Source organism: Epargyreus clarus, unplaced genomic scaffold (assembly GCF_041222505.1).
Source record: "Epargyreus clarus isolate Ecla_fem2 unplaced genomic scaffold, WU_Ecla_fem_2.2 ptg000026l, whole genome shotgun sequence".
NCBI lineage: Eukaryota > Metazoa > Arthropoda > Insecta > Lepidoptera > Hesperiidae > Epargyreus > Epargyreus clarus.
In genome coordinates this window covers 17,252,511-17,279,464 of record NW_027332233.1, presented here as the reverse complement: position 1 = coordinate 17,279,464, position 26,954 = coordinate 17,252,511, and the positions used below count along the sequence as shown (strand labels likewise).

At 34.5% G+C, this 26,954-nt stretch overlaps 1 protein-coding gene across 2 annotated transcripts in view; it reads left to right on the top strand.

Annotated features, from left to right (window-relative positions):
- Window positions 1–26,954, top strand: part of sprt (PDZ domain-containing protein sprite) — a 54,081-nt gene that overhangs the window by 18,498 nt on the left and 8,629 nt on the right. Inside the window, exons 2-7 of one of the 2 annotated variants that reach the window (XM_073087763.1) lie at window positions 4,219–4,313; window positions 6,610–6,700; window positions 10,142–10,192; window positions 16,984–17,108; window positions 17,533–17,754; window positions 18,145–18,303. In XM_073087763.1, the coding sequence (XP_072943864.1) occupies window positions 4,246–4,313; window positions 6,610–6,700; window positions 10,142–10,192; window positions 16,984–17,108; window positions 17,533–17,754; window positions 18,145–18,303 (716 nt within the window). In that variant the 5' untranslated portion in view covers window positions 4,219–4,245. Of the gene's footprint in view, window positions 1–4,218; window positions 4,314–6,304; window positions 6,340–6,609; window positions 6,701–10,141; window positions 10,193–16,983; window positions 17,109–17,532; window positions 17,755–18,144; window positions 18,304–26,954 lie in introns of those variants that run through there. The other variant, XM_073087764.1, reaches the window with a different exon arrangement.

Below are 26,954 nucleotides of genomic sequence, written 5' to 3'. Positions count from 1 at the left end.
GGTGACCTATGGTAATATTCAAATGAGATTAATGTACCTAAAATTAGAATGACTAAGCATGGGAAGTGCAACACAAGTGATTCACACAGGTTTGGCGGTGGATTTGTGCAATCTGCACACTGTTAGTACGAGTAATGATTAATGTATAGTGGCGTCAGGCGTGCGTGGGGCTCAGGGCCGACTGGATTAGCGGCTCGCTTGGAAGAAATCGTAGGGTGCGTCTAATCACCTAGTCATCATACGGTGATCTGTCAAGTCAGGCGTTCGCGTTTATCGTCCTGTATACATTATACACTCGATCATCCATGAGGTAAAAATGAACGGATAAAGATTCATATAAATACGTATGAATATTCGAGGAAACAAATTACAGATTCAATACGTATTACTATAAACCAAAAGTAGCAGGCCATCCCGAGATTAAGAACATAGGTATACAGTGAGACATTATGTAAGTTACCAATTCAGTTTACTTATTTAACGTTTGCATTCCAATATACAAAGTCTTTTAATTAAGTATCTGTATTAAAACAACTCCTTTATCTAACCTTTATCCTACCTAAATAAACTTTATGTACCTACTTAATCTATATAACATATATGATTTTAGAACAATAATAGCATGTTTTTCTTACGACATAATAAACTTATTAGGTATTTCAATGATACCAAAAACTCAATGACATTTTTTTTGTGGTAGAGCAAGTGCTTAAACTGATTTCGATGAAATATTCTCAGATCAATTAATAGCTCGATACATAAAATTGGTTATTTGATTCAAGTACAAACTTATTCTACATTTCCAAACAATTGTCTGGTCTAGAAACTGAATGGTAAGAAAGGTCCGTAGTTGTAATAGTCGGTTATGACAGCGAGCAGAGGCCACGCGCGCTCGACATCACAATTACCACAGCGGCTTTAATAGTCATTCATTACTCCATCATGTCTGTTGCAGACTGCATGGTATTGTCGGAGTTATTACTGTCAATCATATTGTCTGACGGATTCTTGTATTACGGTTCCTACGCCATATTATATAGTACGCTGCGTACCTTATGGCACAACCGTACAGTTTAATTCAATTAATATAATACGGTACCAAGTACACTAGGCATGGTAAATTTTCAAAGAAGTATTTTAGTTTTATAATGTGTTGTTACTTTTATTTTGTTAAAGAACAAAAATGGGCCCGATTCTTTATATGGTATATTGTAACAAATAATCATAAAATCCTAAGTAGGTATAACAATGTAAGTATTCACCTCTTAATTATTATTTTTACCTCTTTCTTTTTCCAACAAATCTTTAGTCAAACAAAATAACTCTCAATTACTAGGTAAGTATAGCAAATATTCAATGTAACTCCGTAGAAAATGTTACTTAATTTAAAAAGTCTGTAAGTAAGTGTTTTTACTAAAAACAATCGTTGACTCATAGAATGGCATTCACGGTGGAGCCAAGGTTTCGCAAGCAATTACAGTATTTATGTAATTACCAGAATCGAATATTGTGTAACTAATTGTTTTATCGGGCGACCGTAAATCGTGTAAACATTCGCACCCACCGCCGTGTGAGCGTATTTCACTAAAACAGTTTAATATGATTGAACCACACTGTTGGTACAGGGTACAAGGTACAGAACTATTTGCTATATAGTAGCTACTGCGACACAGACAACGTTATTTTTAATCCTCAGCTCAAAATGGTATGTAGTAAATTTAACGGGCGTATGTATATGTCGTTTGTGCCATCATAGTTTGTGAACGGAGACAGATTATGAAATTGCTTATTTGAAAGATTTGATTAGCTATGATTAAATAAAGCATATATTGTAGCTGTTTGAAAATCATTCGTTTTTTCTAGTTGAAATGTTTAAGCTTGTGCGTGTGTAAATTATTAAATTCACAATTATAGTACTTACAATGTTATTTTTCTATATTCGTTTTAGTGTTACAATAAACGTTGTTTATATTGCAAGGCTGTGTACGTAACTACTTACGAAGGTATTCTTATTTATATATTTGTTCTAATTTTTAACAAGTGAGTCACGTAAAGGTAATGTTAATCTTAACACGTACATACTTGGCAAATTTTAAGCCAGAAAGAATACAAACACAATTTCACACCAAATGTAGGACTGCTACACTGGTGGTACAATGTTACACTGGTGACAAAAATATGGCAGTGATTTGCGTTAAATACTGTAAAAATAAGAACAGAATTACATTTCACTTTAAAATGGCACCAACTTTGCATATACTGGGCTATATATCTTCTTAATGATTTAAATGTACTAAAAGCTTAAACCACTTTTACCAGCGTGGTCCGTTAGCTTGGCCGCCGATACAGACATTATTCGAATATACGTATATGTTTCATAATAACTTAATTGGTTTGTTGACCTACAACCCGGCCCAAGAACCTGTTACGATAACAGAGGATTATGTTAATTTTATAGCGTTTTGTTTACGCTTCGCTGACTAATATTTTTTACTGATTCGCACCATTTGAAAAATATGCTTTATACTTTATCATACTATTCAAAAGTTAACTTATTATAATACTCGTACTTATGGAAAAATAATTTGTATTAAGTATACCTAATATATTTAGTCTAGATATAAAACAATTTTGTCAATAACATCAATCTGTGGGATAATTGAGATAGTCATTGGATCAATGGTCGTTTCGTTGGAGCATCTGATTATGCTTGTATATCATTGTAGTTCGTACCTCCATCGACGCCGGCCCGACCCCTAATAACGGTGAGCCATTCTCTCAGGACAGGTTCTAAGCTTAACAAAATAACAGGATGGGCAGAATTAACATTTTTTCCGGAAATATATGTACTTACATATATACCTACATACGTCGTCGTCACTATTAGAAGTAAAATCATTACTTACTATTATTATATACTCAAACTATTGACATAATCAAAATCAGAAGTTATGTTCATTCATGCGCTCTCCGCCCACTATTTTAAGAAGAGCCATAAACTCTAACACGTTTGATATTTATTCTGGGCATTAGAAATCTAAAATCACAATGCAAATTAATAATAAGTATAAATTCGCAATAAAATCAAATTATTGCAATAAAGTTTTCGCAACAGTGAATTTAATATGTAGTGAAACATTAATTCATGGATCGGTGTCGGATGGCCGTCTCGTTTTACTTCCAATGCCACTTAATGTTTTGATTAAATTAGCTGCCACAAAAAGTGGTATGCATTTTAATGGACATGCAAATAAGAAGTGACAACAAAGATATTCTTGCTTACAGTTTCGGTCTCGTTGTGTTGTTCGTTGCTTTCGGCTGATTTTTTTATACATTTTAGAAGTAACAAAAGAGCATGATATCATCTTGTTGGTAAGCCCATCGTCTTTAATCAAACCCAGATAGATATACAGCGTACGCCTCAGGTGCGTTGGTACCATGCTACCCATAAATGTCTCTAACTTACTTTGCGTACGCTTTATATTGCTATTATAAGGCAATAGGTGTACCTTTGTAGGTATACCTTTAAGACTATAGCAGCAATGAGGATTTGTATCTAGTTCCTATCATCTTTAGTTTATTTAGGAACAATTTACTAAATTAAGAATATACACACTTGACGTCCCTATGTATGATTTACCAGTAATCTTCTACAGAATCTAAAGTAGGTTTTTAAAAAAACGTCCTTCTCCGGAAGAAAAAACCTAACAGAAATAAACGTATACTATAATTGCTAGTAATACATTGTCGTTCAATGTGTAAGCGTTTAGGAACACATATTTACAACATGTTGTTGAAAGCGTGACACAGGCGAGCGATGTTTTTGCGGAGCGGCCGCGGGTTGCCCATCCGACCGGTAATCGATGTCACGCGCGTTTAAAGCATATTCAATCACGCTGCTAGAGATTTTATTACAAAAAAGGAAACGTTAAATTTTTCATTACGAACTTCTGATATTAGCGTTTTATATAAATTATTATGGTTAAGAAAGAGTTAGGTACTGGTACTGCGTCTCTTGGCCATCTCTTGTCGAGTAGCGGGAGGTCGCCACAGTACATAGTTAAAAAATGAATAATCAATAGTTTCTAAATATTTATATCACAGAAGAGTGAAAATTCTCTGAAACTGAAAATTTGTCGTTGTTACTGACTAATATTACTAATTGGAGTATAATTGCTAACTTTTGAAAGTCTTAAAAATATTTAACTTTTGTTTCAGGTGTGATGAGCCCGAGGGCGAAACGCCATGTCGGCGGTGATGAGCACCCTGTCCATGATCAGCGGAGGCCGCCGCGGACACCGCAAGCTCACCAGGTAATACAAACAAAGGTTACTCATGGTTAAGTATCCTAAAATGTAATGCCAAATCATTCTGTAACATAAGAAAAAAACTTGGTGAGTAGCTACGCTAGTAGACTTAGTGCTTCGAAGAAGATATTTGGCAGATGGTAACTTATATATGTGAATAAAGCCAGCGTTATGACCAAAGTAACTCAAAAAGAAATAATACCAATGACATAAGCTTACATACATCTGGGAGCGAACGACGGACTATGACAAGAAATTAATAAAATAAGTACGTTTTAAACTATTCAACGACAACCGAATCGACGGTCATGTTTATGTATACAGCAACTGATTTGTTTAATCAAGTCACTAAGTGCCGGTAATGGCTGGACCCACAAAGGCGGCGCCGTCACGCGATGGGTGGCAAGTTGGTAACTCGGAATGCGGAATATTGGAACTGTGAGACACAGACGCGAGCGTGGGTTGGACTGGGCCAGCCAGTGGCGCCAGGCTCGCTATTTCAAATATTCTGCCAATCAATATTTTATTCAATTGACGACCAGTGTCACTTGCGTACTGTCCTGACTCCTGAGAGTTATGTTGTGTTCATGTTTAAGGTAATAGTTGTGTTTATGGGTCTTAATGTGTGTTAACCAAATTTCTTAAAACTTTGCAGTATAATAACTATATAATACACGTATGCATTAAAGATTATAATGCTATATTATGCTTGTTTTAACCAAATTCACTAAAATTAAGTAGTTTCAGATTAAGTTCGGCTATCCGTCCCTTCCAGCTTTAGGGACTGTTGTTTACTAGTTTATCTAAAATGTTTTTATTTTAAGGCATATTAAGGGAAAATTTACATTCTTAATAAGTTACAGTTAACACTCAGGTTTGAATCGGGTCTGCTGCTACCAAATAATAATCATACAAGATAGGAGTGTACCTATAATCAATGACAGGTATTTTCCGCATAGGTTCTAGCATATAACTTTGAAAATGATTTTTCCATAACGTAACTGAAAAAATCAGCGTGAAATTTTTATTACGTAGGTAGGTCGTACGTCAATAAAACGGTATATTATTTGCAATAATTGGGCATAAAAGGTATAAAAAAGTAAACTAATCCGTTAGTTCCGCTGCTTTCACAATTTTCCAAGCATTCGGTTGTTTGATTGTTTACGTGTTAGTCGTGTACAAACAATATGTGAAGCTCATTAAAATTAGGCACGCGGAGGAAAATAATCGTGGTGACCTTCTGTGGAACTGATATTTAAATGAGGTACCTGCTTATCGGAGGATTAAAAGTTCGCAAGTCCCCTTTATTGCATAATATGTACTCGTAGTAGAAATAAAGTGACATAATTTCGAAAATGTTTACACTGTATTAGTGCTTGTTTGTTATCATATTAGCATAAAGTAATAACGTGGTGTAACAAATTTAAACAATTTAATAATTAATTAGGTTAGGTTTGGTTAGTTAGGTTAGGTTAATTTTTACTGTGATTGAATGAACATCGAGTAAATTAACTTTCATATTTTTTAATTCAAGAAGTTGTCAAGTGAATAAGACGTTTTGGCGCCTTTCTTGCCATTTCTACACTTACGTAGAAAACCAAAAAATCCGAAGCTTCTTGAAAGAGTTCCACTCAAGTGAAAAGCGGTCACCTTCGCGCTGCTCTGCAGATCCGTGTTATTGGTAAACAGAGCGGTTGTCGTAACGAGACACGTCTTTGTTGTGGCAACATCCGAGGCAGTGTCTCAAGGCTCCAACTGGGTTACTGCTCAATTGTAGCACTGTCGCTATCGAATTACGCTCTTACCTACGTCACGAAGGCCGTTCGCCAGACTAGTTGGAAAATTACTTTTGTGGTTGGTTTTGTTAACTAGTATGTCAAGTTCAGTCGTAGATAGATAACAATTATGTTAATGGCGCTCTGTTTTTGTAGGCGTATTGCCGTTTCAGCTATTTCTGCCGTGAAGCTTCGCACTTCCGGTTCGTGCATTTCCTGTTACGTTAAAAGCTCCAAATGCGGCTTTCGTTCTTACTGTAAGTGTAGCTTAAAAAATGTAGCTTAACACATTATTCTCCAAAAAGTTTATTAACCCAAATATATATAAAGTGAGGGTCACATCAGTTACGCCACGAAGTCATTGAAATAAATCAATTAATTTTTAAATCAACTTTATTTAAATGTAGACCAGCAGACAAAGGTAGATCTAACCTCACAACCTGATGGATGAAGTTTTCACATCCTAAATAAAATAATATGTATGTAATAGATCACGATCATGTCATTAACACAAGTGTTTGTTGCAGCTCGCGCAAGTCGGGCCAGTTCTCTGACGCGGGCGAGGAGCGCAGCCGCAGCCAGCACGACCTCAACAAGACGCAGCGCTCCACGTCCCTGGTAAGACACTGTCTTTATTTGGAAGAGCGAATAGCCGTGCAATTGACGTGACTATTTTTATTTATTAGAACCATGAATGAGTGTCCCTGCATCCTGTCTGATACAATATACAATATATGTCTGATATAATCACTACCGTCCATGGAAATCAGAAACCAACTTCACCTAAAATAAAAGAAACTATTATGTTAATAAATATATCTGAAACCTTTAAAAAGTTAATCCAGCTTATCACATCCAAATACGGTAGCTACATTTGTGGTGTAATGAAGAAATTCTCGTAAAAGTATGATGTCGCCGGAAGCGCACGTCAAAGAATAAATTGATCAGTTATAAACCTCTTTAAGTAGTTAATCGTATGAAATATCATCTTTCTTATAAGACGCACTGAAATCTGCATGTAAATGATATACAGCTTATCTTGTCTATAAAGCTGTAGCGCAGCTTAAATTAATACCTGATAAATATAAATTATGGTGTTTAAGGTTATATTATGAAGTTGAATATTATTTCTAGTGTAGGTAATTTTGTAATGAGGAAATTATATCATCTGTCTATTATTTCTTATTAAAAATATTTTTTTAGCAATACTTACCTGGCATATTGTCACCACAATGATACGTCAAATTCATTAAAAATAACTTATTACAAAAAGCAACAAACTAAACAATCACTGTACTATATAAAATCTATATAGTCATCACTAGTAGACTTTATTTAACTAGTTTATATTCAGCCTAAACATAAAGCCTAAACACGATGTCATCGTATTTACATAAATGGGTGTCAGGCGCACAAAGGCGGCGCCTGCGCAGCGCAGGTTGTCGCCCACACGCCATTGTAACTAATAGCTGAATACATAATATAATAGCACCATACTTGCTAATAGTGTCAAGTGTGCGTAATAATGGTTGTAGAATGCGCCCCCGTGTTTACGCGCACAACAATACTAGACAAAGCAATGCAAACGACTTATTCCTGTATCTGTTAACAATCTTGTTCCATATCATGTCTTAAGCTATTTTATCGAATGAATATTTAATATTACCTGAACTGGATTATGGTTTTAAGGTATTAAGATCTAGCATTGTAATGAACTTGCGAGTTTACGTTCCAAGAGCATAATTATCTCTACTCCTATCGTCAACCCATTACTGTTTCTCGTACAAGGGTTTCCTCTTAGACTGAAAAAGGTTAGCGACATTAATGACGTTTAGATAATAATGAAAAGTTTTACAGGCATTTCACGATATGATGATGATAATAATTATTATTTCTAATTTAAAATATCAAAGCGCATTTTAAATTAACGTTTGCATTGGCCTTCTTGATCGACGTGCGTTCAAAATGGAAACTGAATACTGAACGATTATTATTAATCATGTTTAATTGAACATTCAAGTTAATAAGATCTTTTTACTATTCACCAACAAGCATCAGTATATTAAGTCTTAGCATATTGTTGTTAAGGTACTAGTGTTACACCAGCACAATTACATTCGTAATCCTACACATGTGCACTGAAGTTCCCCGAAGCGGGCGGAGATAGCCGGCGGCCGGCGAGAGAGCCCCGAAGCCGGGAATGTTAATAAAGCCCCATTAAACGCTTCCTGCTCCGCTTCTCGGAAACGCTTCAAATTCTAACAAAACAACTCTTTATTCGCACAACGCGTTCCTGGTTGCGCTTTAGTCTGTTTCTACTTAAAGTGGACATCTTTTTCTTATTAGCCAATCTTTGAATTAATTGAAGAAGCAATGTGATCACTTTAATTCTGGAGGAAGTATTTTATTTTCAAATTTAATATAAAAATCTACTACTACTAGTAGTTTCTGATTTCTGATATTATAAAAAAATAATTTTTATAATATCAGAAATCAGAAACTACAAAAAATTGCGATTCTTGATAAAAAGTTTAAATGATATAAGTTCAGCAAACGATGATTATTCCTATTTTTCTGTATTATTTCTTATTTTAGATTTAAGCTTTTGGGATTTTTCATTAAAGCAAATAACTGACATTCTTTCTTTCTTTGTTGATGTTTTAAAGTATGTAAGTGCGTGTACTAAAAGGAAACTAACATGCTTACAAAAACGCTGCTAATCAATCAATCAATCAGCAATAGCATTTCGCATGTTCAGTGGCTTCATAATTTATAATTATCGGTTTAATGTGATCATTAGCGAACAATCGTAACGTGAAATTGACGGAAAGCCGGACGAGGCTTCGCGAAATGACGTGCGGGGTGTACGATGCTCAGAGTTATTGTAAAGTATAGAGCCTTCTCGGGTACGAACAGTAGGCATACGTCAGAACACCATCATTACGCATTGTATAGGGTAAACAGTCATATTTTGAATTGAAGTGGAGTTAGTAAATTTCATTCTTTTAATATAATATTTCGTAGTTCTGGTGAATTGTAGTGCGACGACAAATAATAATAGGTATTTGTCGAAGCTTGTGAGTTTGAAGCTATTTGTATTATGTGGTGACGTTAATATAGCAATAGGTTGTCATTCAGACTTCAATGAAAAATTAATGAATCTTTTCAAATTCGAATTTATTTATTCGATTTTCTAAAGCGGTTTAAAATTATTCAAACCAAGGTGTTGGTGCTAGCTAGCTATAGAGGACTCTAAAATAAATATTACTCTGTGGTGTAGCGTGTGCACGCACGTAGGCTAGTAGCTACGTGAAGATGACTGGTGCAACAAAAAGCTGATTAGGCGAATATAATAGAATGTTCTTCATGTGATTGACAGAATTACATTAATTAACTTAACTACGAATGATTTAGTGCGACTTTCTACATTATTATCGTTATAATTTTTTGAACTCTTTCATATTAGTTCGTTCATGTTGTATAGGTACTTTCAGTATTTGATATGTTGTTATATCGTGCAGTTTTGTAAGTATCTCGAGTAATTCATTCTTTTTGGTCTTGATTTTATTCGTTTGTAACGTTTCATAGAGCAGAAAATAATAACCGTAAATATACTTAAATACTAATTATTTAATGAAAACTGAAAACACCGGACTACCCGCTGTATTTCGGCGTTTTCAGTTTAAAATATATGTTGTGTTCGATATATCATTATATGTTGTGCGGTTACCTTCCGTGTGTGTTTGATTCGCATTTAGCGATGTTTCGTATATTACTGATACCATGACAAACTTTAATATTATGTTAAGTCTGCTCTATATTACTGCTGCTCTATATTTCTGAGTAAGTGAGTACCTACAATAAAGCTGCAGTCACTTAAAATTAGTTGCATGTCCGGTAACATGCAAATATCCTCAAAGGAACCTCTATTTCATACTCTACGTTTTACATTACCCAAACATGGCTTGTGCCTTCACCAGTTGTATTAGGTAGCCATTGCTCGAAGCGTTTTTTATCGTAATTCAATTAACGTTTTTAACTGTGTGTATATTGTTGCAGCAAACCTTGGAGGCAGGTGGGGTCGTCAACCTCGAGAGTTTGGAAGCCAAGGTCAGTGGCCAGCTCCTTGTCATCTAATGTTATTCGGGGTGACCTATATGAGGGACGTATGTATGAGCCTTTTGTTTGAGAGGAACTGTTGAGAGTTGAAAATAAGTCATTGTTATTGTTTTGTATTTCATTTTAACTTTTAGAAAAAAGTCCTTTATATATCGTACGTATATTACGTTGTATGACTGATTATGTTCATTAAGAGTACTGACAACTTTGTTTTGGGAAAACGTTTAATGTCACGAAATAAGACTATTAGCATTCTCCATCACACTGCCCTTGAAAGTATAATATATCTATGACTATTTAAATAACTAGATCCTATAATGTATTCATTTTGGCCTATTATGTAATTAAACTACATACGTTCTACGATTATCCTTTATACTGGGGGTATACAGGATAGTTTAGCATCATTCTCATTTCTGGAATGACTCCCTATTAGTAGAGCAAAGCCTGGAGCGCTTTGCAAGTGTTCTGATCTGTTCCCTAATGACTGCTCGCGGCGTCAGCTTGGCTGCAGATGTATTTCAGACTTTAAATTGGTAACTATTTCTAACTCAAAATTTATATACACGTAAGTGAATACACAACCACACCAAAAATGGTATGTTTCAATTATTAAAATTGTAATCTTTATCCAAATCGTTCATCAAAACTCGTTCACAATTGGACTATTAGGTTTATCAAATATATTTGATTTGATTAAAATAAATAACAATAATTATTAATAAGTATTTGGTTTATACGTAAGTACTCGTACTTACTTATTTCCTTACTAGTAAAGATGCTAAAAGTCGCCTTCATCTCCAGTCTTCTAACCGTATTGTTATTACTAAAATTAAAATAATATTTAGAGACGAAATCGTAGGTAAATATGAACGTGATGAAACACAATGAAGCAAATTACTAACTTGATTAAAAAAATATATTTTATGCGATTGTCAAGAATAAACGTGGACATATAAAGTTATTGCCATGAACAATTTAAATTGAAAATTGATTTTCCTTATTGTACCAGTTCATAATCTAAAATGCTCAGGGACTGCTTATCACTAATTTAATGCCCAGTATTATTGCTCAAAGCGAGCTGCAACCACAATTTGCATTTATTTAATACGACCACCGAGTAGCGCTATAATTGTATTTTGAAAAATATATAGTCTGTGGTACTTGCTATAAATTATGATAATAAACACAAGGATTACTCACAACCCGATTGTTCCTTAATTTTTCTAAAAGATGTAGAGTCACTAGTTTTATATTTGCAATATACTTAATCAACAAAAAATAACAATCGAAAAGGAATTAAATTGTTGTTGGGTATTTATTAATCATAGAAGTTCTAACATTTATACAAAAAAACCACGACGACGCAATTACAGAATCACGAAGCTGAAACCATCATGACGTTAATTGTAGAGTACAGCAAAAGTCAATTGATTCATTTACATAGGATGATATTAGGCTTAATAGGCTTAAATAGGCTCCACTTAGGGCATACAATCGAGTATGTGCCTATTCCAATAAGTCCTGTTTTGAAATTGGCGATCAATTACCCGGTACGTTTGCAGTGCAGTCCCCACATTTGTAGATAAACTGAACTCGGTACTACGTGCAGGAATCTAATAGCTGGTGGCGTTTTCCTAACAAAGGGCTGTCGAAAGATTTCGCTGACAGTATATTTTATTTGTTCAAATTTTATTAAACATTGTCGTTATCGAATTCTAGAACGCATTTAATAAAGTCTTAGATCACGACAATCTAATAATGTATTTAAATATAATATTTCAATACCTATATCCGTATATTATTATTGTTATAGTAATTTTAAAATATTTCTAGGTACATAGGTGCAAGGTACAAACCAGGACTTACTTTACTTTAACAAAAATTTAATCTAAAATAATCAATAAGTAATACAGGCTTTATGTTGTTATTAATCTGCAAAGTTAAAAAAAATCTCGTAGTAGTTGAGTAATGCGCAACCCTATTTGAAGCTTATTATTACAAAGCAATTGATAATTAGAAAATGGTTCGCAAATACTTGGGGCACGTAGCAGCAATTTATACGGCCGAGAGAACCTTGTCTGCGCAAAAAGTAAAAGAAACGCGAGAACTTTATGTGGAAACAATTCCAATAAAGACTACTATCAGATATCCGCGGAAAAGGTTTGAAAAGTTTCAATGCGGCGGAACGAATATTTAGACGTATATTTTGTTAACAGCAAATTATATTAGTTACCTGGCGTATTTCCCTTCTTAAGTTATATGTAACTACATAACTACTTCATTTATATACGGTATTCCCGTACATTCGGAACTATAGACATAATCAAAAATAAATACAGATAAAATATCTATATAAATAAATTCAGTGGCTGTTATATATGTGGGTATGTATTTAAAGATAGATCTAGGTAGATAAATATAGACTAGAAAAAATCCTTTACACACTTAATACACGCATGAAACTTCCAGAAGTTTCAATTAAATTCAAATAAATTCGCTAGGTTCAATCGCTAGGAAAGTGTTTATATACTTTTACATAATTACCTCCAAAATAATGGGTTGTAGCTCCTCAATTCGGTAGTAGGTTGACATACAAAGTCGTAGATACGGAAGCGAATCCACCGCAGTAAGTCGTGTTGAAGGCAGTTCCCAGCGCTGTATTTACAAATTATCGCACGCATCACACCCATGAAAACAACTTGAAGGTAATTTGTGAGAAAACAAATAAACAACCGCAATAAAACACAATAGCTGGGAATTAAACTTATACCAAGCGATTTGCGATATCTCCGCTTTACTGTTGACCCCATAGAAACAATATCGAATAGAAGTGTACGTACAGAAGGTTATACTTAAGTGTGTAGATAATGTTACGAAGGTCGACATCAATTAGCCCTAATAAAAAATAATGCTGTACTATTTTTAATTCAATAAGTACCTATATACCTACTTTATTGTTTCTGGTTGGTCAAAAACATTACTGTCCAAAAATATTATTAAGAAATATTTATGTTTTATTACAGTCAGTATACAGTATACACACACAATTATTATTATAATCCCAACCAAGAGTTGTTATTGAAATATCTACGTGCTGGCCACTTATATATGTATAATATTATGCTACAAATTAAAACACAAACTTGGTAGAGGCAATTGTGTCTCCATTCGAATTCTACATAGATCTTTAACCTTATACGTGAGTCTGACACTGATTGTCATTATAAAAATTCCAAAAACATTTCTAGTTAGTTCATAGTCTGTGGTTCAAGGAATCACTCATGCGTGAAAATTGAATTAATTAGATAATTTGAAATACACTTCTCTATGGAAAATAAGCTTTAAATGGCTAAGATATAAATTTTGAACTATATCTCAAGGTTAATTTACCACAAAAAGGTTAATGAGATCCAGATTAGCAGAATAGATATAACCCAACTCGAAATCTTAACAATTTTGTATAGTACACTCAGAAAAATATTCTAGTCAAAGAGGAAGTTCAAAAGGTTTTCCTTGAGAATTTAAATAAAACTTATGTACCTACTCTGGTAGCGGGTTGCCTACTAGACAGATCTATTTAGATCAATTGAGTACAATGACAGTTTTTATCAAGAGAGGGGCATAATAATATTATAATCATGCAAGACACATAATATATTAAATGAAGATATGATTACTTACATAAGAGGGTGTGCATACTGTGTGCCTAAGTTTTTTATCTCGCATGTTCTTGATTTTGTTTTCGTAGTAAATAGCAGTAGTGGCATATTAATATTATTTTTGTGTTTCATATTGGGTCCGTGGTTCAAATTCCAGGTACACATCTGTGAAAATTATGCATATGAAAAAAAAACATGGTGAGAAGACAAAAAAATCTTAAATATTTCTGAAGTCAACCAATTCTTATCTAATCAACGTAGCTGCGTATAGCGTAAAGCCTTCTTATTTTAGAAGGGATCCATGCCCAGTAGTGGGGCAGTAGTATGTTAAAAATGTTTATGATTATATCACTAATATTACCTTAACTGCTTACAGTTATATATTTAGAAACTGATGCCATCGTTTTAAATGTTTTTCTCAGAAACTATACGACCACTAAACTGCCACCGATAACATCTGGCTTGACTTCTTGGCATCTGAGATTTGCGCACAAGATTTTATGGATACACTGCAAAGCATACTAAAGTTATGAAGGAATTTAAAATATAACATAATAGGTATACGATATATGTAACCATACAAGATGATTTTAAAACATGTATTATATTAGGCTACAAATATTATGTAATAATAACCGTTCCTTGTCATTCGGGTAAAATTTTGGTAAGTTTTAAGTATTCATATAAATTTATTGTGAATATTCATGGCCGGGCTAAAAACATACTGAAACGTATAAATAATTACACTGGTAGTCTAACTATCATAAAGGACTTGTTGTCCTTTATGATAGTAACATAGCCTTTTATAACATAAAACAATGATAGAGCTATCTAGTTCTAAAATAACCTATACATGCAGTCTTATATATCCACTAAACTACTATTAAGTACTATCACATAGATCTTAGACATATTCACTACTGCAATATTCGAATTTGTATGAAGTATTGTATGAAAGGTGGTAGATCCCTTTGTGGTTCGACTCCGGCAGCACCGCCGCCACACCTCGTTCTGCCTATTAACAGTAGTGTCAAGATTTGAAGGGTGTGGAAAGGGAGACATACCTTTCCGAGGCGTTCCAGCTTGGCCCTCAGTCTGCTACCCCCATATAGCATATAAAAAGCCTAAAAGTATCAACTATTTCTATATTAAAAACAGCTTAAAATTAAATGTACGATTGTAGATAACAGCTTGTTCCTAAGATCATTACATCCATAATTTTAAGGTAGAGTTGCTCGGAGCTTCCATTATTCTGTCTTGAGGTAGCGAACCATACTCGAACATTGGATATAACGGCGCGATAAGCAAGCCAAATGTAGTATTTTAGTGCCACGAGGCTCTATTCTACTAACGATTTTATCTAGGTTACACTGAAATTTATAGAACGACAATCGTACGACTTATTTGTATGTACTAACAATTCCCAATTCGTTGACGACTTCTAACTGCATTCAAAGGTGGATACTAGCCATATCATTGGCGTGTAACTGTTAGCATTGTTCTTACATTACAAATTGGAATATTTTAGTTATGAATACGTAAAGTCCAACGTATTTGCCATTTAGAACGCATCACGGATCGATTGTGGATCAAAGGTGGTCAAAAGGTAATGTTCCTCCGGTACCTTCCTTTATCCATAATTAGCACACTTAATGTTAATAAGTGTTAGTAACCAAAGAAATGACCTGATGATAGACCTGAGTAAATAAATAAAAAAAATCTTTTGGTCAATACCTTTAAGATTGCCTAAAAACCAGTAGAATAGTTCTTGGGGCCATGGTGTGGAACGAAGCGTACCTCAACTCGCAGGAAGTCGCCGCTAACGAGCAACGATTTCCTTTCATAAGCGCCACTAATTCTCCCATAACTTCACCCTGACTACGATTTAGATTGATGCATCCTGGGTTCGATTCCTGCTCGATAGCATTGATTGATGACATAATTATCGCTTGAACCTGCGGCGTTCATCTTGCTTCTTAAATGATTAATGAATTAAGTGTAACGGAATGATTGAAATTTTTAATTAATTCCATTCGATCATATGTTCAGACGTTGCAATTTGAAGTAATTTGTCTGAAAGGCCACAATCCAATGATGTTGTACACGTACATTATCATTCATCGAGAAAAGATTATCTAAAGCCTAAAGTTACCCACATATGTCGACTTTTCTCGCAGGGTTTAACTGTTCAAATACTACGCAGTGACTACTGCCTTTACTTTGCAGTAGTAGTGCATAGTTAAATTAATGAAATTGTATAATTTTGAGAGCTTAGACAGAACTAACACATGAAGCATTTTAAGTGTACTCAAAGGAGAATCGACGATAATTGATAACATTAACAACATACTTTACTTATATTATATACCTACAATATACTTTTATTATTAAATATGATTCCAATTACAATTACAGCATATCATCCACACCCACAATCCACATAAGACTCTTTTCGAAATCTGTAATATAAAAATAATTCGGTTTAACTGAATGTATTTTACCTTAAACATAATTATTCTGCAGCAGTTTTAGGTAACTCATACTTAATATAAAAAGACTTGTTTAAATAATCCCAGTATTTATGAAGTCGATATTAAGTAGGTACATATTACTGATTAAGCGCACTCCATAAACCTGACCCTACTTATCTATATCTTATAGCTTAAGCGAAGCTAAAATAACAGCAACGACAACATTTTATAAATACCTCCAAATAAAACCACGATAATTACACGCCGGGCTCGTGTGTCGTAGATCATTACTATCAGCTGAGCAATTTTTCCAGTTCGAATGGAGCGATTTGTCATAGCTGTGCGGAGATAACGCCTCGCGATGTAACGTTGAGAAATGTCCGAAGTAAAGTAATAAATTCGCCTCGACTGCGCCAACTTCGATAAGTTTTACACTTTTTGCATCGCCCGCGCTCGTGACAATGTTGCGTGGATTAAGATAAAATACCGAAATTATTTTTACAAACTTGACTTATTTTTTTTTCTGTTTAAGAACTTAAAACTTTTCGTAGTTCAAATATAAGATTGAAATATATTTTAGTGCCTCTCTTTTAACCTACTATTTTACTGACAAAGTCTGCAATATTTGATAAATTCTTGGCAATTCTAGATGGCAAGTATCGAGGTGTCGCTGGCGGGGTCCCGGCGGCGTAGCGCGGGCAGCACCCGTGACGTCACACGCGAGCTGGACGCGCTGCGCGGCGCGCTCGCCGACAAGGACACGCTTATACAGAAGTATATAAACATTGTATATACAAGTAACTTAAGGATTTAGCTAGCTTCTCCGACTTGACAACTATGAACTAAATTTATAAACAATTTGTAGTAGGTTTAGAAGATAATGAAGAATTTCGGATTGATTAAATATGTCTACGGACGCTAGAGGTAATGTAATCTCAGGAGGATTTTGTGTTCATTTGTTAGGTACATCCATTGCATAAAAAGTAAGATTTGTTGCCTTTGGTAATGGTCAATTTTTTTTCAAATACTTCACTTCAAGTACTTCATAGTTATTTCCGTTCCACTCCCGTTCTTCAAACTTATCTTAGCTGTGTCTCAAATATCTTAATTACCAAATTCAGGTAGCAGATTCGAATTTGCAACGGCATCTAATCATAATGTGATAAACAAGTTTTTAATAGTTGAACGTATGACACAGCCTGAAGAAGCAGCTGAGCGCGTCGCTGAGCGCGGCGCGGCTGGCGGCGAGCGCGGCGTCCCCGGCGGCGCGGGGTGGCGCGGCCGAGGAGGGTGCGGCGCTGTCAGCGGAGGAGCGGCGTGCGCTGGATGAGCGCGCGGCCGCCGTGCGCGCTGACCTCGACACGCGCCGCGCCAACATACAGGAGCTACGCCGCCGGCTGGAGAAGACACATGTTACTGAGTAAGTGTTACGTTATGTATAATGTGCTGGACACGTTTTGTTGTATTTATGTATAGGGAAATTAATAAAGTAACGGCCTCAATAACCGACAAGTACTTAAAGTAATCATTGCAATATTAATTAAGAGTTTACAATATTTATGTAATGTCTATAAATCTTATAGTGGTGTGCAAAAGATTTATTTAATGTATCAGTAAAGCACGTAGCAAGAATAAAGCACGAGTAAATTATAATAATTGCTTCGACAACAAAGTTATATGGGTTTATCTATAATCTCAAAACAATCGACCATTTCACTATGTTCTAGCTCCATTGCCTGGAGAATCATAAGGATAGGGTTACCTGTTTACAGCACAATTTACCTAGCATGATGATGTTGAACGTATGCAGGAACATCGACACTCGCATCGAGCAGGCGGAGCTGCAGTACCAGGTGGGGCGCGAGGAGCTGGAGCTGCTGACGCTGGGCGAGCAGGCGCGCGCGCTGGCTCACCTCATGGAGCAGGCCGACGCCGCCGCCGGCCGCGCGCACCGCGCCACACTATACAGGTAATTACTACAGATTTTACCCCTAGTATGTACGTAAATACACAACTATGCATTTAATAAATTATTATTATAATTCAATCCACAGCACATTCAATACATACGCTTTACATAGACTTTGGTGTAGACATAAATGCAGAAAAAAAATTATCACTTGCTAAACGGTGAAGGAAAACATCGTGAGGAAACCTGCATACCTGAGATATTTATAAAAAAATCTCGAAGGTATGTGAAGTCTACCAATACGCACTTGGCCAGCGCGGTGGACTATGGCCTAATTCTTCTCATTATGAGAAGAGACCTTTGCCCAGCAGTCGTAATGGGTTGATGATGATAAGGATAAATGCAGTTGCCGCACATGGCTGTGAGTGTTAGTAATCGTAGTTTCGGTAAATAAATATTATTATTATCCTGTCCATTTTAATACGTGCTTATTGTTCCCTGCATACTCTTAGGTTATTTTCTTTAGATGCATTATTTCATTACATTCTGAAAATATTAAAGTTAAAAGTAGATATAAGCTCGTACATTTTAATACTCTTATTATTCACAAGTAATCATATTACATATGACATATTTAAGCAATCTGAGGAAACTCTACATTCTAACATCCATATCTTATATTGCACGATCAGTCCTGGTTTAGCTTAGTAAGCTCCACACAGCCTACATCGGAAGTGCAACGTAAGGCAATGAATAAAGACGACTTTTTATTTATTTTTATTGATCTCTACGGTAAGAAGAAAATGAAGACAATATCGTTAGATACAGATCTTAATCGGGCACTCATTCAATGCAATGAGCCCTCGCTGTGTTTTATTCTCGCCATAAACTTCTTGCTCTAAACAATTAAACGCCACAGATAAGTTACTTAACCGGCAGCTTAACCGCGTTTTCTGGATTCGCATGTCGTTATCTTAAGAAACGATTTAGCGTAATTATACCGTCTGTTACATGCATGCTTCCTTAGCGACTTTGCGAGATTCGTGCAATCAGGGCCGTGTAAAGTGTGCCGAGACGCTAAGTTTTATTCTAATGGCTTATTTAAGCGGAAAGCCGTGGATGCAGCGATAGGATCTCGTACAAATCGCTAGTAATTGTTACAATTGTTACGACATCGCCATTGTTCTGGGGGCGGATCGACATACTTTCCATGTTAATGTTACGCTCCACAATCTTTGGGAAAATCTGTCGGTGCCAAAATGCAGGTTAGTCCGGAGTCTGTCGATAGGAGAAAGTGCGATCCTGTATGTGGCAATTTAGATATAGACACGTTATTATTAGAGAGTTGCCGTAGAACCAAATATAACACGTTCATCTTGTGCGAATAATGAAAGTTAGCAATTTCTTTGTTGTACGAACCAAACTAAGCCGTTCTAAGTATTCTCATTTCAATTAATTCAATTCTATCACACATTGCGAAGAAGTGGTAGGTCAAAGACGTTTAAAAAGAATTTTATAAATATATCTTTAAGAGCATTAAAATAAAATATTTTTATATAAAAATGAACTTCGCGTCTTTTTATAAAAAAAAAATATGTACCTTCTTAAACCTTAAAAATATGTAGCTCTATAGCGAATATTTCTACAATATCAAGTAACAGTAACACCACCACCTGAAGGAACCGACCCGCAGGATATATTTCAGTTTCGAGTTGTATTTAAGGTTAAATGTGTAAAATATAGAGCAGCGTGCCGACGCGAAGCAGTTACCGCGGCGTGCGAGCGGCGCGCGACGTTGCCGCGGCAACATCATTGTTCGCCCGTTCACGCGTTCGTGCGAACTTATCGGCGGTGATGCCGGTGATGTATTATCTTCGTTTATAACAAACTGCTGATAATGACGGACAGTGGATGGGAAACACTTAGTCATTCAATTACCATATAATATTTTTTCTACTATATGGGAGTTATAAGTTTTTGTTCACAACTCGTGTGATCCAATGTCTACTCTATTCTAATATAACTTTGTTAATATCAATATTAATAAGCTAATAATAAAAAAGTTAAAAATAAAAGCGGTTATCCCTTAAACACGGTTATTTACATACCTCTTCCTTAATTTTGTATCCAGAAAACAATATAACAGTTTTAATAACGGTTGTCCAGCATAATATAAAATATTAATATGTACATATTATAAATAACCCGCTTACCTGTACAACTCGAAGTAGATGTGTATGATATGTAGTGTAATAAAATTGATAACCTTCAGTGATTACACAGTATTTAGATATTACAAAGTATTCAATCAGTCTCTGCAGCACATTAGCATGTCGGAAGGGGCTTGCTTACTGCATTCCACGACGCCTATCATATAACGTTACTGGGAACGCCCGCGGCACGACTCGCGTTCCGCGCCGGTGAAAAGTGTCTCCCATAAATCGTAATTGCTTAATCGTCCCGTGAACCGCAGTCGGCGGATTAAATGACGTGCTGTAATCTAACTGTATCATTTTACTGAGAGTCACACACGAGACATAACCGTAAAGATGGTCCCGTGAATCCCAGCGCACACGGCAGGTAGCAAGTCGTTGATGACGAATCGTATAAGTAATTATATAGCACTAACATACTTTAGAAAAAGTCATGAAATATCAGAAAGATTGAAAACACTAGTAAAAAGTTATGTACGATTAATTTCATAAAACTGTCAAATTGACTGCGCCGGTCTTTTTAGTGTTAAAATAGATTTTTGAAAAATCCATTAATTTTTAATAAAGAAAAATCTATTAACATTTAATCGTTTCTTTTCCATTAATCTTACATACCTAGCACCGCCGGGTTTCGTTGCTAGTACAATACAAATGTATTTTATAAAACGTTAAAAAGACGCTCGATAGTGTCTCGCCAAAAATATCATGCAGTAAGACAAGAAGCCTAAAATAATAAAGTTACCTTGTCTCTTATAGTTACGCTGTAGTAACATCGTCACCGTGTTTCAAGATTTCGTACAGCGACGTCTGTTGATTGTATTTGTAAACACTCTTTGTTTAAAACCTCATCGCACATGGTTTTAAACCGTTTGTAGAGAAGTGTAACAATATTAAGTTAATCTTATATATACAATTCTCGTGTCACAATGTTAGTTACCGTACTCCTCCGAATCGGCTTTACCGATTTTCATCAAATTATAAGTGCATATTCAGTAGGTCTGAGAATCGGCTGCTATCTATTTTCCATACCGCTAGTGATAAGAGTTGTTCACCCTTAACATTTTTTTTATATATATGGCAACACAACGTTGGCCGGGTCAGCTAGTATTTCAATATATTTAATTTATGTAAGTTCTTGTTAATTAAGAATATACAATGTTATCATGCTGAGAGTAATAAGGTATTTTTATTAATTTAGGCACCTAAGTCTTATTTATAACATTTGTAATTATGATCAATAAACACGTTTCTTACACTAAATATATCAACTTTTTCTGAACCAGGTTAAGTATATAAGCCTATATAAGCGGTGCCGTGTAAGGAACCTTGCATAGGAATAAAAATGAAACCTCGATCTCACTGCCCACTCCCATTTGTAATAATGATGATTGCATCGATACTTGAGCATTCATTTAATTAAACAATATACTTAGTTGTATGCACTTATCTGTGTATTACTTAGGTACTTTTAAAATATAGTTGTATGTAGGTACGTATCAGTGTATTACGTTCCTTCCAGTTATTTTTATTGAATTCATTAATATTAATCAGATCAGTCATTCATTTTAATACAGTTTTTCCGAGTCACATTAATTACTTTCTCTTATCCGCAAATGGAATCTGAACGCAAATTGAAATGTATCTGGGGTACTCGTAACTGCATATAATAAGTTAATTTATAATGTAAATAGCTTTATTAACTCAACAACTACCTACTACGTTTTAAATTATGGAAGTTAAATTATGATCTTGAGCTCTTTGTAAGAAAGTCTTCGTAATTCAACTGCGGGCAGAAACGTCAGGTTTGGTTATATTTACCATAGATATAACAGCAATGTATGTTTGGTTTCAATGATGTTACAAGGGAGACTTAAGTAGTACAAAAACAAAAAATAAACCTATCGGAAAACAGATAATGCAACGTACACACCTACCTATTTTCATTGAAAATCTGTTCACGTAATCATGATAATTTGCTAATACACGAATAAGTATTTATGTGTATTTGTAAAACACGCACATCGAATTATTCACAGTTGCCCATTACCAATTACTCAATTATTAAGCACAATTTAGGTACCTACTTAAATACTTTTAAATTCTTACGTTGATAGAACATCTCATTAAAGCAGTAAATATATACAATTAAGTATTAATTATAAACTTACAATTTAAAAATGTGTGTGAACTGTAGACTGGTGAGTAAATTCAATGTAACAAGTACGTAAAATCGTATAGAAAGTGATGCACAAAAGAATTGTGGGCGATATGACTTGCCCGGACTCAATCGTACAAAAGACGCTTTCCATTAAAATATCTTGCGGTTGATAATTTCAAAACCGCTGTACGGTTTGATGCAAAAATCTATGCCTAGGTTAGTATAGTAACCTCGGCCTCAAACTACACAGATTATGTAACAAACAAGGATTTAGTCCTAATGGTCCATCTGAATATCTCGGCAATATCAGCAGACTGCAGAAATTAATGTTGCTGTAATAAGGAAAAAGTAGGTGTGGCCGTTTTGCCTCTGCAGTCTGACTAAAATATCCATCCATAAATATCCATCTCGTTCAATTTCTCATTTATTTACTTATTATACTTTTACAATTATTTCGGACACTAAAAACATTGAAATGTTATTTTACTATCTACAGTCTTATCAGACAATTTGTTGACATGTTACTTATTGAAGTGAGGTTAAAAATACAGAGCAGGTGCACAAAAACTGTAAGAAGTAAGCAAACGCATCAATTACATAAAGTTCATACAAGCTACAAGCTTGAGCCTCTTATTTTGATATGGCACATAAATTCGACGACCGGTAAATGAAAGGATTCTCCGCACCGGCCCTTTGAGATGCCCGACTCGATACACTAAAGACCTTATTGCATTGTCTTACTGCGACGGAATACGCTAAGTTTAAAGATAATTTAAACTATTAACTTTCGAGACATCAATTTGTCTTATTTACCTACTAAGTACCTATTTAAAATGTCTACGAAATTTGAAGACTAATTCGGCTCTGTATTAAACGGGTTCTTGTTAAATTTTCACCTGATTTTCATATCAAGGACTACTAGGGTGAAATCAATTTGTAGAAAATACATCTTATTAAATTTTTAAAAGTCCCTTCCAATGCCTTTAAAGCTCAAAAGTTTACTTGAAGTAAGTTATAAATTTTATCACTGTGTGTACCAAAACCGTCAAAGATTCTACGTAAAAGTAGTAGCTGTGCAAAGCTAATTAAAACACGACACATGTGAGGCACTCGACCTCGCTAATCGGTACTCGTTTTCGATAAAACCAATCCCTTAACGTTGCGAAGCGCCGTAATTTAATTAAAACATTAAACATGTTTTAAAAGCCCTTAACTCTTCTCTTTATCAAAAACACGGAAAGCCACCAAAGGAATATAAAAATGCAAATAATTGCATTCTGAATCTGAATAATCCTCCCATTCAGACAATGTGGAGAGCTGGGAGACATTGACTGCGGAATACTCAACAGTCATTTGAATAAAATTTTATTCCTAAGTAATTTTTCCTCTTATACACGTTTTGCTTCTGAATAAAGGTATGTGTTATTACAAAGAGTGAATAGAGTAGATATTAGAGTGCATTATACGTTTATATATGTAGTTTTGAAATTTATGTATATATTTTTGAAATTTGTATTTCAATATTGTTTATTGGGTATTGGTGTATTGGGTATTGGGCACATAATAAAATAAGCAGATCTACGCTTCATTCGACTTTTTTTTCAAAGATCCAATTTTATTATGCGCTTTCAATATAGTATATACACAGACCTATATCTAAATAGATGACACATGTACCTTCATTTGTATGAAAACCACAGACCTATATCTAAATAGATGACACATGTACCTTCATTTGTATGAAAACCACAGACCTATATCTAAATAGATGACACATGTACCTTCATTTGTATGAAAACCAAGCGTGCCACTTTTATCCGATCGACTGACACTTGTCAAGAAAGATTTAGAGATGTGCATTGTTAATTCTCCGTCAGAGAGAAAATCGTTTCAAAAGTCGATTCGGTTCTGCTATAAAAATCGATTTTGAAATCGAAAATAGATTTTCGAGAAATCGATCGTCTAGATTTATTTTATTAGTGCTCTGCGAATGTTTTGGTAAAAAAGTCGCCGAATCATCATTATCAAAATCTACCGTGTCGTCCATAAATTTAGTCACCAAAATAAAACAAGATGTCTACGAAAAAAAGATTTAATACAAAATAAATATTGCTTAAACATTTATTAAATTCTGGTGTTAAAATAGTCTCAGCATGGGGCCAACTTCGACTTCACTAGACCCCGTGTATATGCCGTATTATAAATGGATAATAGACCTAGAAAAACTTATATTGCTTCATTTTTTAACATAAGAACAAATACATAAAATGATAAATAAAAACACTTGCTACAATTAGGTAGCTTACACTGTTTTATATACATAGTTCTCATAGAAAGTTGTAAACATATCGTTATTTGATTATGGCGATGGTGCGTAGGCGCACTCGCAATCGCAATGGAAACCTGTAAATTTAATGGTAAATATTAAAAAAGAACAAAAAACATTAACATGATTAGAATAAAAAAAATGTTACAAAATATTTATTAAGACAACATTATTATTCATCCATTTCGAAAATCGATTAAATAATCGAAAACAAGAAACTGGCATGTACAACCCCAGATACTCATTTTGAAATAACCAATGACAATCATCTTTAAGCAACAAGATGAAATATCGATCGTTTTACTTTTCATTGCGTGTTTTAATACAGAAGCTTTACAACTTTGTAACCAAAATTTGCAATGGATTAAAAATTTGATAAAACACACTCAGTAACTGATTGTCATTGTGAAACCACAACAAATTTTAAATAATTAATTATAAAATAAATAATACATATTTTAAGAAAAACGTTACTTACGTATGAAAGGAAATATTTTCTTTATCGCGGCTACTTTTACTTGTAGAATTTACACAATTTATTATAGCGCAATTCGGCATGTTTATTGCTGTCAATTGACATCCGATGACAACAAATGTTACTTTCGGACTAAATGACATTTCATCGAAGTGAGTTGAATCCACCTCCTTTAACCCGAGTTTTAGCCACGCTAATACGTACACATGCGGGATCTATTTAGATATAGGTCTGTGATGAAAACCAAGCGTGCCACTTTTATCCGATCGACTGACACTTGTCAAGAAAGATTTAGAGATGTGCATTGTTAATTCTCCGTCAGAGAGAAAATCGTTTCAAAAGTCGATTCGGTTCTGCTATAAAAATCGATTTTGAAATCGAAAAATCGAAGATAGATTTTCGAGAAATCGATCGTCTAGATTTATTTTACTAGTGCTCTGCGAATGTTTTGTCCATAAATTTAGTCAACAAAATAAAACAAGATGTCTACGGAAAAAAGATTTAATACAAAATAAATATTGCTTAAACGTTTAATAAATTCTGGTGTTAAAATAGTCTCAGCATGGGGCCAACTGAAGTCCTTCGACTTCAGTAGACCCCGTGTATATGCCGTATTATAAATGGACAATAGACCTAGAAAAACTTATATTGCTTCATTTTTTAACATAAGAACAAATACATAAAATGATAAATAAAAACACTTGCTACATTAAGGTAGCTTACACTGTTTTATATACATAGTTCTCATAGAAAGTTGTAAACATATCGTTATTTGATTATGGCGATGGTGCGTAGGCGCACTCGCAATCGCAATGGAAACCTGTAAATTTAATGGTAAATATTAAAAAAAGAACAAAAAACATTAACATGATTAGAATAAAAAAAATATGTTACAAAATATTTATTAAGACAACATTATTATTCATCCATTTCGAAAATCGATTAAATAATCGAGAACAAGAAACTGGCATGTACAACCCCAGGTACTCATTTTGAAATAACCAATGACAATCATCTTTAAGCAACAAGATGAAATATCGATCGTTTTACTTTTCATGGCGTGTTTTAATACAGAAGCTTTACAACTTTGTAACCAAAATTTGCAATGGATTAAAAATTTGATAAAACACACTCAGTAACTAATTGTCATTGTGAAACCACAACAAATTTTAAATAATAAATTATAAAATAAATAATACATAATTTAAGAAAAACGTTACTTACGTATGAAAGGAAATATTTTCTTTATCGCGGCAACTTTTACTTGCAGAATTTACACAATTTATTATAGCGCAATTCGGCATGTTTATTGCTGTCAATTGACATCCGATGACAACAAATGTTACTTTCCGACTAAATGACATTTCATCGAAGTGAGTTGAATCCACCTCCTTTAACCCGAGTTTTAACCACGCTAAGAGCGTTTTCACATTATCCGATCCGATATCGGTATCGGACGCCGATACGATATCGGGGTAAGTAAAATGTATGAAACATGTACCTGCCTTTCACATTGTCCGTTCCGATATCGGATATCGG